Raw genomic sequence first — 12,427 nt, 5'->3', positions numbered from 1 at the left:
CTCTCTCTCTCTCTCTCTCTCTCTCTCTCTCTCTCTCTCTCTCTCTCAAACTGCCAAAGCAGAGCCGTGAATAGAGCCTTGCATTTCTGCATCAGGACTTTGTCTCTGTCGGGCGAAGGCTGTTTTCACGGATGCTGCTTGAGGGCGTGTTTGGTGCTTTTATATGTTGTGACTTTGACAGTGACATTGACCTATACTGGCGTTCAGGCTTTTATGGAGTAAACAGCCGCAAGAATTAAGGCGCAGTATGAATGGGGCCATGTGTGCAATCCGGTATTTGAATGCCAGTGTTTATAGGTACAGTATGTGTTTTCATAATCTGAAATCTGACCCCTGTCTTCAGTTTCCGGACAACAGGGGTCAGATTTCAGATCAAGAAAAGAGGTGCAAGATACATTTTCCTGTGGCACTGATGCTTTAAGTACAAAGCTGCAGACGCTTCAGGTCTGTTTAGTTGAATGTTTATTTGCTCTGATAAAGCATTGACGTACAGCTGGCACGAACACACTGCAAAGATGTGGCTTAGAAGTATCTGGCTGTGGTAGGTGTACCATTATAGCACAATTTAACATAATGTTATTTCCGATTAGTTGGGTTTGAAGTTCACCAGAGTCTTGAGATGCCAAAAAAAGATGGATAAAAGGAAAAACAAATGATTGAACTAAATTACTCAATCATTTTGGATTCAGTTGGATGTATAGGGGTGGAGGCCCTAGTTAAACTGGCAAAATATTTAGCAGTCACACTGCTAATTGGATATTTTCTGCCTTTAAAGTGGAAGTCTTAGTATATCTAGGACTATATAAGGAAAAGTCTCAATTTGTATCTAAAAGAGCATTTTTGTGCTCATCATCCTCAACCCATCCTCCCACATCTCGTTCCATTTACCCCCGTTATTACGCCTCTCCCCTTTCCATCGCCCCCTCCTGCGTGAAGCTAAACTGTCGGCTGTGGAGAGCAGTAACTGCATGTGCAGGACGCCGTGCAACATGACCCGCTACAACAAAGAGCTGTCCATGGTCAAAATCCCCAGCAAGACCTCGGCCCGTTACCTGCAGAAGAAGTTCAACAAGTCGGAGAAGTACATCACGTAAGTAGCAAGCTTAGCATACAGAGATAACACACTTTAAATGGGAGAAAGATGCAAACTCACCACAAAGAGGATCTGAGCGTCTTTGCTGCCCACGGTGTCTCCAGTAGCACTTTTAATGACGCATTTAAAGAACTGGAGTATCTGTGAAAAGCTGACCTTCTGCAATACACATGTTCTCCTCCCACACAGTGGTTGTGTTGCCTGTTTTCTCAGCCTTGCAGGAAATAGATGGGCTGTTAATTGCCAAGTGATTGTCTGGTGGTGGATTCTTCTGGACTAATGCCCAATTTTGCCTTTTTGCAGAGACAATATCTTGGTGTTGGATGTGTTCTTTGAGGCTTTAAACTACGAGACCATCGAGCAAAAGAAAGCTTACGAGGTGGCAGGCTTGCTGGGTAAGTTTTACTTAATGTTAACTTTATTTTCCAAACCTGGATCCAGTTTACATTAGTCACAGTCATGCTACTTTTGAATAGGTGTGTTAATTCATGGGAAATGGCCTACTCTGAGTCATGGCAGAAGATCGAGATAAGCTAATTGAAAGATGTCTGATTGGACGGTCATGGTGTGTGTGACAAGCCATCAACAAAATGTCGGCACTGTGACATTAGATTTTACTGGCAGTGGGCTACATTTTTACAATTTTGTCAGTTAAGTCACAGCATCTATAAATGAAAAGTGGGAAAATAGCCTCTCCACAATCTCTGACTGAACATCACAAGGTCATTTGTTTCAGTATTGACCAAGTAATTGACAAAAGCAGTAATCTTTGGAAATCTTCTGGGAGTGAAGTAAACTAAAACTTGACAGGTGTTAATAAACGATCACGTTTCGCAGCTGTTTCTTCAGGTTTCACGCTGTATACCTGTAAACTATTATATTTCTCTTTGTGTAACTGTGGCTGTGGCCTACAGGTGATATTGGAGGCCAGATGGGTCTGTTCATTGGAGCCAGCATCCTGACCATCCTGGAGCTGTTTGACTATGCTTATGAGGTCAGTCTAAAAATGCTGTTTTCACACTTTTGTTCTCACATGAATGTTGAAACATCTAATTACGCCAACACATCACTCCTCTAAAGGGTCCTACTCGGAGCGATAAACATTGATAGCTCTCATTTTGGGTTTTTCCGTGAAGAGCTGGAGCATCCGTTGACCATGAAAGCTGACAACAAAAGCAATGTCACTGATGCAAAAAGCAGATTTGACACAAAGAGCTAGATTTAGTTCAGAAGTGGCGTGAGATGAAGGAATGTGTGCTGGTGCTTTTCCCATTACCTTTGCTCTACTGTGTGAAGCTCTCTTTAGAGCTGCTTTCAGCTGCGCAGAGTTCTGGCAAGAAATAATAGTCTTTGTCTCCCCGAGGGGTGTGGAAATACAGAGGGAAAGTCATTTTCAATTTTTATTTTTATTTTAATGGCCATAATAGAGTAATGGGGATAAGAAACCCTCATGTCACTGACATAAGCACCTCTAAAGCTACTTTTAACAGTTTGCATGCTTAAATGATTGTAATAGTGTAGTGTGTTGCCATATGCCACCAAATTACTATTAATTTTTTTTTTCTGCTTTGAAGTCAAATGTTCCCAACTGTTATAGAAGCTCTCTTCTTGTAATTATTAAGTGATGCTTTTCTGACTTATATTTCCCAATCTGCAGGTGGTGAAAGACAGGCTACTGGATTTACTGAGCAGAGAGGAGGAGGAGGAGAGTCATGGAGAGGATGTCGTGAGAGTGGCCTTTAACCCCTCCCTTGTCAATTCTCCTTACAGAGTGCAATTTCATGCACTCTGACCATGCATATCAAACCTTGCCCTGTCATTACACCTCCACACAAGCACGGAGAAAGAGCGCCCTAGGAAATCTAGAACTGTGTTCAGACCGACGGTAGCATGCCAATTTAATGCCCCAAAAAAAAAGCTCTGCTCTTTGAAGGAGTTCTCAAAGAATCCAAACGGCGAAGAGGACTCTTTTGGGAGCAACTATTCCCCCCTTAACAAACGCATGCATGAACATCTAATCTTAGTTAAATCAAGAATACCAAAAGCTGCTGTACAGGGAGAAGGTTGGGGGTGGGGTATCTGCTGCGTATCAATAAAAGGTGCCAGTGGCAGCACCCTGCACCCTCTTGAATAAGAATAAATAAATAAACCTGCTGTGCCTTAATTGGTTCATTTGTTGACTACAAACCATAGAGAGGCAGAGAGTCTGACATTCAGGAAGTTACTGTATCATATTAAAGCATATTATAAAGTGCTCCAGTACAGAGCTCGATGGTAAAAGTCACATCTTTTGAATACATTGGGTTAATTTATTGTCCTGTTCACAACCAATCTATTGTGACTGGGTTGTGCTGGCATGATGCCGGCTAGTTAGCATGTTAGTGGCTAGCTCTCCAGCCAAAGTAGTAGCTCAAAAAGTAGTCACCTGCTCACCAGAAACACCTATTTCACAAGGATGCCCAAATGAATATTGCTTTGCCACTCTCTAGTCTGAACGAGCACTAAGACTCTTTCAATCTTTTTTTCCCCAGAGTTCCTGTGACCCGGTGGCAAACCACTCGGAGTCCATCAGCCACACTGTGACAGTCCCCCTGCAGACAACGCTGGGCACCTTGGAGGAGATTGCCTGCTGAGGCCCTCCACCCTTGTCCCTCAGAGCCACACACACCCAGAGGCTGCCTCCACTTGGTGGCACCACATCCTCTGTTAGGGCATCCTGCAGGTCCCTAACAGGGGAGGGAGGACAAAAACAGGGACTGGCCTAAGGACAGTGTTGCACTCTGTCAAACCGCCCTGTCTGAGGCACTAATGGGGATTAAGGAGCTGTCAGCCGGACTTATCGGCCCTCTCTGTCAGCCTGCACTGCACTGTGGCCTCCATTGTGCCAGACCAGTGCAGTGGGATCCGTGTCTCCACATACAGAGAAAATCAGAGACTAGGTGGGACAGCTACCCATGAAGGGGGATCACCCCCTGTGCAGCATATGTAACAAACACATTAATATGTCGCTCACTGCCAAATGAACTGTACAAACTTGGTTTTGAACATGCATGCGTCAATCTATCTTGCTCTCTTTGCTGATGCATATGCTGGACTGCAGTGTTGCTTTACTGTACATGTGTGCCGTTTGTCTCTCTCTCTCTATCTGCAGGAAAGGCCTGTGACGAAGGCCCAGGTGAGATATCAAACTTCGAATGTACAGATTGAACTTATGGTTGTTTAAAATCATAGTTCAGATGAGATCATACCCTCGGAAATCTATTCTAAACAGCAATTTATTATTTATTATTTAACTGTCTTGGAGGGGAAGGTGGTTGGTGATGCAAGACTATTACTGAGGGAAGAAAACAAAACAAATTTGATCAATGAAAATAGTGAAATCTGAATATTTTGCAGTCTGCATATTCTTTTCACCCGTCGGATTCAGTTTAGTCAGTTTACTAAAAGGCATGTTTGCTATGTGACTCCAGGGGTGTTAAGCCGTTCCCTACAGATATCTCTAAAGGGATGTCGTACTCCTACTGTCAATTTATATGAATAAATTGCTTCTAGCTGCTGCACCTCAACCCAACACACGTCTAAGAGTTAGAATCTGAATTTATTTGCTTGCCAGACAGCCATGTACAAAATACCGCTACAAATGAATACGCCCAGACTGTTGTCAAACCATTATTTCATTAAGAGAATGTTATTTCAGACGGCTGTTACCACTTTATCAAAGGTGGCATTATTTTTTGTTTCACCAAAAAAAAAAGAGATCTTATAAATGATGACAAAGCACCATGAGGAGGGTTTAGCTGGGATGTGTTTTTGGGAAACAGGGTGATGTGGTGTAAATGTGTTTTTGTTTCGGGTACCACGCAGACCTGAATCATATTTAATCTAAAATAAATCCAGTAGAACATTCACTCCAGGTACAGAAGTGACTTCATATTTGTCACATTTTTTTTCATGTTACTCTTTAGGTGAGAATGTTATGTAACGGGCAGTAGCATTTAGATGGAAGTTGAATGTCATGCTTACCACGAAGGACACATTTTTGTATGAGCACCAGGCTTCCTTTCCAATACAGGTCTCTCTGAACCTTCAGTGTCCTCGGAAAGTTACATAATACGGCTTCACACCAAAAGCTTGTGTGAGATCAAGTGAAAGATTTAGTGCGTACGAGTCCATGGTCATCCTAGCTTGGTCGCTATCATCATGGTAATGTACATTACAGGTAGGAATGAATTCAAGTGCTTTGTGAGACTATTTGAATTATGATTTCCCATCTGTGGCTCAACCTGCTGTCTGTGTGTACTATTTTATGTTGTGGCTTCAGACGGACACAATCTCCAGCCGACCTGCAGGGGTGTGAGACTTAACGTGTCTCTCGTCTCTTCATGGTAACGACACTGGCTGATTCTTGGCTCTACTTTGGCTTCAATTGTTATCGCAGGACAGCGTTCTCTCATTTTGTGATGCCGCATACAGTGTGTGTTTTTAATGTGAAACAATTCAATTAAAAAGTTGTTTTGCAGTGATGGCGTCATGTTGTGACAAGGCTGAGCAAGGCATGGCGATATTTTCTAACTCACACTAAACACAAATACAGGTGAATTAAATGAATTGAATTAAATTAATTTTGCTAGTATTTTCTGTAACTAAAACCTCATGAAGGTTCTCGACTAAAAAGTCAAATGATTAACAAAGTTATTATACTGTTTGGATTCTCCAGGAGGAGACTCAAACAGGAAAAATGTCAATGTCATGATGATCCTAGGAAAAGTCAGGGGATCTCCAGCAGGATTTGTCTTTTGGGGATCATGAATGTATGTACAAAATGTCATAATGATCCATTCAATAATTGTTGAGATACTTCAGTCTGGACCAAATGGTTGGACAGACAGAGCAGGATTACCTCCCTAGAGCCATGCCACTAGCGTGGCAAAATAGAAATAAATAAAAGAGATGAGATATGATATGAATAAGCTGATATTAAATAAAACTGAATAAACAGAAAAATAAAATAGCATAAGTGCAGTGAGGGGTATGAATAGCCACAATTGTATTCTAACAAAATGCATTGGTAAACTGAAGAGTTTTAAGCCCAAATGTAGACGAACCAAGAGTCTGAGTGCTTGTGTAGCCCAGTCTTCCTCTGTTAAAGTGTCATTTCTTGGGAGGTTGGGAGTGTGACCTGTGAACTGACGCAGGGACATTCTCAACTAGAGAATGACAACCCCTGCAAAAAAAACAACTGGAGAATAACAAGCCAAGCTGGATCAAATGTAGCTTGGCAAGGTGTAATTTCCCTCTGACATCCGTGCTACATGCACTTAATATTGGCTGAAGTATTCCCCCATTCAGCCTCAAATGATTACAGCAGCTTGGACAATGTAGGGGGGCACGCCACAGCAGCGGAAAAATCAGCTTGAAACCTGATTTAGCATGCTGTTCAGGTTTTGTTAAAAGCTTTGCTTCTTTTAAGGGAATCCAGCAGCAGCAGTGGGCACTGAAACTCAGAGCGCTATTTCTATCATATATATATATATATATATATATACAGTTGTGTGAAAAAGTGTTTGCCCCCTTCCTGATTTCTTATTTTTTTGCATGTTTGTCACACTTAAATGTTTCAGATCATCAAACAAATTTAAATATTAGACAAAGATAACACAAGTAAACACAAAATGCAGTTTTTAAATGAAGGTTTTTATTATTAAGGGGGAAAAAAAATCCAAACCTACATGGCCCTGTGTGAAAAAGTGATTGCCCCTCAGCACATGATTAACATTGTGAATTCAAATAGAATGACTTGGTTAGGTTTAAGTTTAACTTCAGGGCAACGGTTGCATTTTTTGAGTTAACCATTGTTGAAAATGATCCCTGGGTTTTGGTTTATTTATATTAATATTCCACACATCGCCAGACTCATCTGGGAGCTGCTGCAGGCTGGGAATTCAGCTTCAGTTCAGCCTCAGTTCATTTAGCAGATATTTAGGCAGAGGAAATTGCCTGCAGGTCAGCCATAATGCATCAACAACTTGTAAACTTACTGGTTGCCTTGGCAGAGTGGAAACACACAACAGAAGCTTCACAAGTACTGAAAAGAGCATTGTAGAAACAATAAGATCAAATACTGCTATGTGTTTAAAGTGTTTCATGCATTCTTTTTGTATGCTAAAGCAAGAAGAGAAACAGGAGCTAGGGTGTATAACTAATGTCAAAGTCCAGCAAGTACTAAAAGAGTTTATGCAACAAAATCTATCAGGATTCCCTTATAATTATATGTTCTAAGTTATTGTGTTAAAAGCAGGAGAGTGCACACACAGTGGTTCAGCATTAGTGTTTCTAACCTTTTACTTTATTGACAAACATATTTGTTGAAGACTTTCAAAGGTTTTGCTCCAGAATCTTTTTGGGTTCATCAACATAAAATAAGCCTTTTGTTTTGTACGTCTCTTTAGAAATGGGAGACCTCCGCTTTAGTTTTAAAAAAGGTTAGGCTTTTGGTTAGTAATTTTTTTCTCTCCTTTTGGGGAGATGAAAAACTACATCTGGCACAGCATGGCCCTCAAATAAAGGGGAGATGGGTTTATCTCTTCCTTTGTTGCTGTCTGATCAAGAAGATAAAGAGGTGGTGTGTGTCAAGTTTAAAAGATTCAGCCTTGAAACTAAATGCTAAAGAAGCCAAAAACCTCTTTGCATGTTGCTCCCCTGTGCTTACCATAGCAACAAAAGTCTGTCAACACACATTTGATCATTGCAATGTGTATTAATATATTAAATGCTTCATAAAAACTGCCAAAATGTCACGTCATAATGTAAAAACAGTGCAAACTATAGGCTGCATCTAATTTTTGTGTACGAAAATTACTTGAAATTACTTGAATTGATTACTGAAATAGTCCATTGATGTTTTGTCCATCGACTAACTCATTTCAGCTGAAGTGCAAATTGTTAAACAAGGTATTTACATGAATATAACACGACTTAAATATGAGCGCAACTGAATTTTCTTTGTTAACGAGGTTGAAATGACTAGTTTTGGGGCAGTCGGGCAAAGAAGCACATCCATTATTTTCTGATTTCTTTGATTCAAAGTTCACGCATCAATCGGTTACATTCCTTCCTGCCTGAACAGATCGTTTGCCAAATTCTTGTAAACACAGCCTATTTGACAAACTACTCAACATAACTCTGGGACAAGTTACATGACAGCTGCACGTTATCTACTCCAAGCCATCCTGACAAATTGTGTTTGCCATTTTACATCTACAGTGGTGCTACAGCAACATGATATAACTCACAGAACAGAACATCAAGCTGTTAATCAGGCGGCATATGCTTGTAACTCTTGAGTCATGTCAGAGAGAGAAACACAGTAAGAACATTCAAGATAATTGGAGTTTGAACAAAGAGAAATTTGTACATTGAGAGTAAGACAGTCGCTGGAGAGCTGAACGAAGAAAATACAGATCATGTCAAAGACTTAATCAGCAGCTTCATTTCATCTTTTTCACCAGTTTTGACAGTTGACAATGTAGATTTTCCATTTATTTCTCCGTCCTGCAATACAGTCCTACAGGAGCTATTTCCAACATGATCTCTGGAAAACCTTCACCTCAGTTAATGCAGTTAACCTTGATGTCTATTATTTATGTCCATGCAAATATGATGTCACAAAAGCAAAATTGGCGACATAATTGAATTCCTCACTCCAAACAGACACCAAAGGTGCAGAGCTGTTGACTTAATCTTACTGAATGTGATCTGTGTTAGCGCTGACAGAGTATATTACTAAATTCAATTAGAAAATAGTTTGCTCCTCTAGTGAATAGGTGCCTTTTAAAATATTGAAGCATATCTACTGTATATATATGAAATAACGGAGGATCAGAAATGATGTTGCTGCATGGTCTTGTCACGTATGCGCTCACTGACTATTACCTGGGGCTGAATCTTATTTAATTACCTGTTGGCTGTGTTTATTGCTGAGTTGATCGCTGATTTGATTACAAGTCATAGACTAACCCAGGTGTTCTCTTCTTGTGCTCCTAACGAGCTCCTGGGAAATCAGTGGCATTAGTAATAGTTAACTGGGCTAATAATCCATTTGGCCAATGAAACGACACCTGACCGATGTTCGTGCGTCAACGAGCCTGAGATTCTTGAGAACAGTTTTCGGAGAATCTCTGTGTGCCATGATAATAACTGAAACAACACTGCAAACTACATACCTACATACCTCTCAAATCGGCATGGCCTGATGAGCTGAAGCCCCATGAAGATTCCCTTAAAGATTTCAAATTGACTCTGTCGACATGATTCCTCAGACTGACTGGACAAAATGTCGTTATCCAACGATGAAATTCTTGCTGTAACTGAACCAGTGGTGAAACAAGTACTGATGAACAAATACATAAGCAGCATTTACTTTTATAGCTGGTTGAGGCGTAGATTTAACTACTTTATGTACAGTTAGCGAGTTTGGGGCACTGGTTCCAATCCTTGGTCCGGGCACTCTCCTCAGGGTTACAGGATAAACCTCAGAGGTTGTGAGATGATTAATGAGGGTACAAAATAAATAAGAGTCAATAGACTTCATCCTTTTATGGTCAATGAATGTCTGTGCCAAATGTCTTGGCAGTCTGTATAAAAGGCTAGTTGAGATATACTATATATATACTATAAATACCGAATTGTTACCAAGAAAGAATGTGTGTGTCTGTTATTTGACATACACGATCAGGATGAAAAATGATTTGAAATGTTTCCCTGAAAAATATCTTCCTTACATCAAAACCTTAATAAAAGAAGAAAGACCAAACACATCTTGTATCTACTTATGCCGCAGCAAAGTTGCAGAACTTGCACATTATTAGGCGTAGTAGACAGAAGTTATTTGAAACTACAAGATACACAAAACTTAATCATTCTTGCCAGTGCTAACAAAAAGCATGTATTAAAATTTAAATTAGACGAATGAATAATAAACAAAATCGCAAATCCCAAAAACAATCCCAGTCCCGATGGATGAGCAGATGCGTGTTATTGTGTGTGTGCTTGCTCTTCAGTAAAGTGTTTTGTGATGGATAACAGTGCCTGCGAGGGGAGATCCGGGCCAAAGCAATGAAACCAAGGCCACGAGCGAAACCTTTAGAGAGGAGCCTCCACTATTGCAGTCATTTGTTCTCTGGATCATCCATCACTAAGAAAATCTACTTGGTGCAAGTTACATTATGACAACAATGAATCTGGGGAGATTACTGTGTGGCCTTGATGCTGTACAGTACCTAAGAGGCAACAAGATTAGATTTGATTGGCTGATAGTGGAGGAGCGGACCGTGTCTGTGTGTTAGCATAACCAGACGTTGAGTTCTGATTCAATAACAAGTGGTCTTTATCTGTATCACTCCTGAGAAATGTGTAGCTTTTTATTTCATCTCATATCTCACAGCGCAAAAGTGAGTAAACAAAGTGGAAAGTGTCATGGCTCTCAGTGCCTGGAGGCAATTAGAATAAGAATGTTAACATTATCATAACAAAATTATTTTTGGGGTGAAAACATCTTTAACATCATCTCCTAAAATATCCTCGGCTCCAAACTAGGCATCCTAATGTTCTGCTTGTGCCATCTAGTGGTGCTATAGTAGCTCACACAATCCTCCGCTGTCTCCTCTTTTGCTCCGACAGGGGTAGTACGGTGATTAAAAAGAAATGTCTTTCGTGTAACAACCACTAAACTTCATCTGAAGTCTGTCCCAGATTGATTTTCGGTTGTTGTATATAGAAAAAATGATTAATTTATAATATATATTGTAAATGTTTCACTATAATGATGTATAATGACATCTGGCAGAAGCCCTTGAGTACCTGAAATGATGTACTCTGCAGCATACTAATCAACTCATTGGCAACACCGGCCTTCGTTAGCTTCAGATCACAAAGAAGAAACCTACACAAAGGAAGCAGATGGATAATGGCTTGATTCATGATATATTATCACTGTTTGCAGCCAAGAAATCAAATCAAGGTCAACGTTTGTCAGATGTTAAAAGAGATTATTTCCTTTACTCTTAAGAACTCTGAACTCTGATGCTTAAGCTGACAAACATTTTCATTTCTGGGTGATTTTCATCTCGACCCCATAATTCAAACAGGAAATTGAGAGAGAAGTCCAGTCTTTAATCTTAAAGGTCATCCTATTCAACTATCATAAAAAGTCTTCAGATGAGAGCTGATACATTCCACTATATCTTTTACCCGTGTCCTAAAGCTGAATTACATCCAGTCTGACTCATTCAGGGGCTGCTGTGCCAAACACTATATACCAGTAATTGAATTCAGATTCAATTATAACTCAATGTATCATCATCATTATTGCTGCCTCCAAGGCCCAAATGAGTTCAAAGGCTTACCTCAGAGGTTCATGTTAATCTTTTTTTATTATTCATCTACTATCCATGCCTCAGAACACACACTATCACTACTTTAGGCTCTCTATTAATTAAAAAATGTTGACGTCTTAAATCACTATTTGATTGCCTTCTGCCCTCACTTAATCAGGTTTAAAATGTTAGATCTTCTAAAAGGCCTCATTGTGAGCAGACTCAGAGAATCCAAAGCCTATCTGAAACTTAGAAAATGCCATTAATCATCAAGTTCAAATAAACACACAACCTATTACAGGTATTTGCATGGTTCTAATCTGTGCTTTAACTATTAGTTTTGGCCACAAGGTCAAGTATATTTACGGTTATCATGATTAGCTATAGAGACATAACTGTTTCTTTATTTCTGCTGTAAAGTTGGAAATCTTAAAATGCCAGTCTATGGCAAGGGGCTCACTTTTAGAATAAGCCTTAAGTGGCCATTTTTATAAACTGCAGTTTTTGGCTCTTCTGTGTTGGCTTAATTTTTCTTAATTTGTCATAAATATCTCAAAAAAGGTTGGATTATAGTATTTCTTAAAAAAATACATCTTACAAAAGTCATAGTATAGCATGTCGAAAAAAGTCATTCAATCAGGAGAGACTTCATTCGAATTTCACAATAATTTATTACACATTGTACAAATTTGAATAGTGCAACGTCTTTGGCGATTGGACTCCATCCTGAAGGAAGACAATCGAGGGCCGGTGATGCTGAGGTCAGGTAAGGCATAATCCCACTGGAGTGCAGCCACTGGTCCTGGTGTTAATGAAGGAAGTTTCTGCAGAATTATAAACGGCATAGTATAGCGTGTCGAAAAAGTCAAAATCGGTCATAGTATAGCATGTCGAAAACAGTCAAAAACGATCAGAGTATAGCATGTCGAAAAAAGTAAAAAATGGTCATAGTATAGCATGT

At 39.9% G+C, this 12,427-nt stretch overlaps 1 protein-coding gene across 2 annotated transcripts in view; it reads left to right on the top strand.

The window, feature by feature from the left end:
* asic2 (acid-sensing (proton-gated) ion channel 2) overlaps positions 1–6,487 on the top strand; it is a 273,460-nt gene extending 266,973 nt beyond the window's left edge. For both annotated transcript variants that reach the window (XM_031867642.1, XM_031867641.1), the window contains 5 exons: positions 937–1,090; positions 1,397–1,488; positions 2,008–2,087; positions 2,751–2,819; positions 3,625–6,487. In XM_031867642.1, the coding sequence (XP_031723502.1) occupies positions 937–1,090; positions 1,397–1,488; positions 2,008–2,087; positions 2,751–2,819; positions 3,625–3,726 (497 nt within the window). In that variant the 3' untranslated portion in view covers positions 3,727–6,487. The remainder of the gene's footprint in view (positions 1–936; positions 1,091–1,396; positions 1,489–2,007; positions 2,088–2,750; positions 2,820–3,624) is intronic.
* The last annotated feature ends 5,940 nt before the right edge of the window (positions 6,488–12,427 follow it).

The sequence above is a fragment of the Anarrhichthys ocellatus genome, unplaced genomic scaffold (assembly GCF_004355925.1).
Source record: "Anarrhichthys ocellatus isolate YVR2014 unplaced genomic scaffold, GSC_Weel_1.0 scaffold40, whole genome shotgun sequence".
NCBI lineage: Eukaryota > Metazoa > Chordata > Actinopteri > Perciformes > Anarhichadidae > Anarrhichthys > Anarrhichthys ocellatus.
Note: the sequence above shows the minus strand (reverse complement) of the source record. Positions and strands in the feature narration are given on the sequence as shown.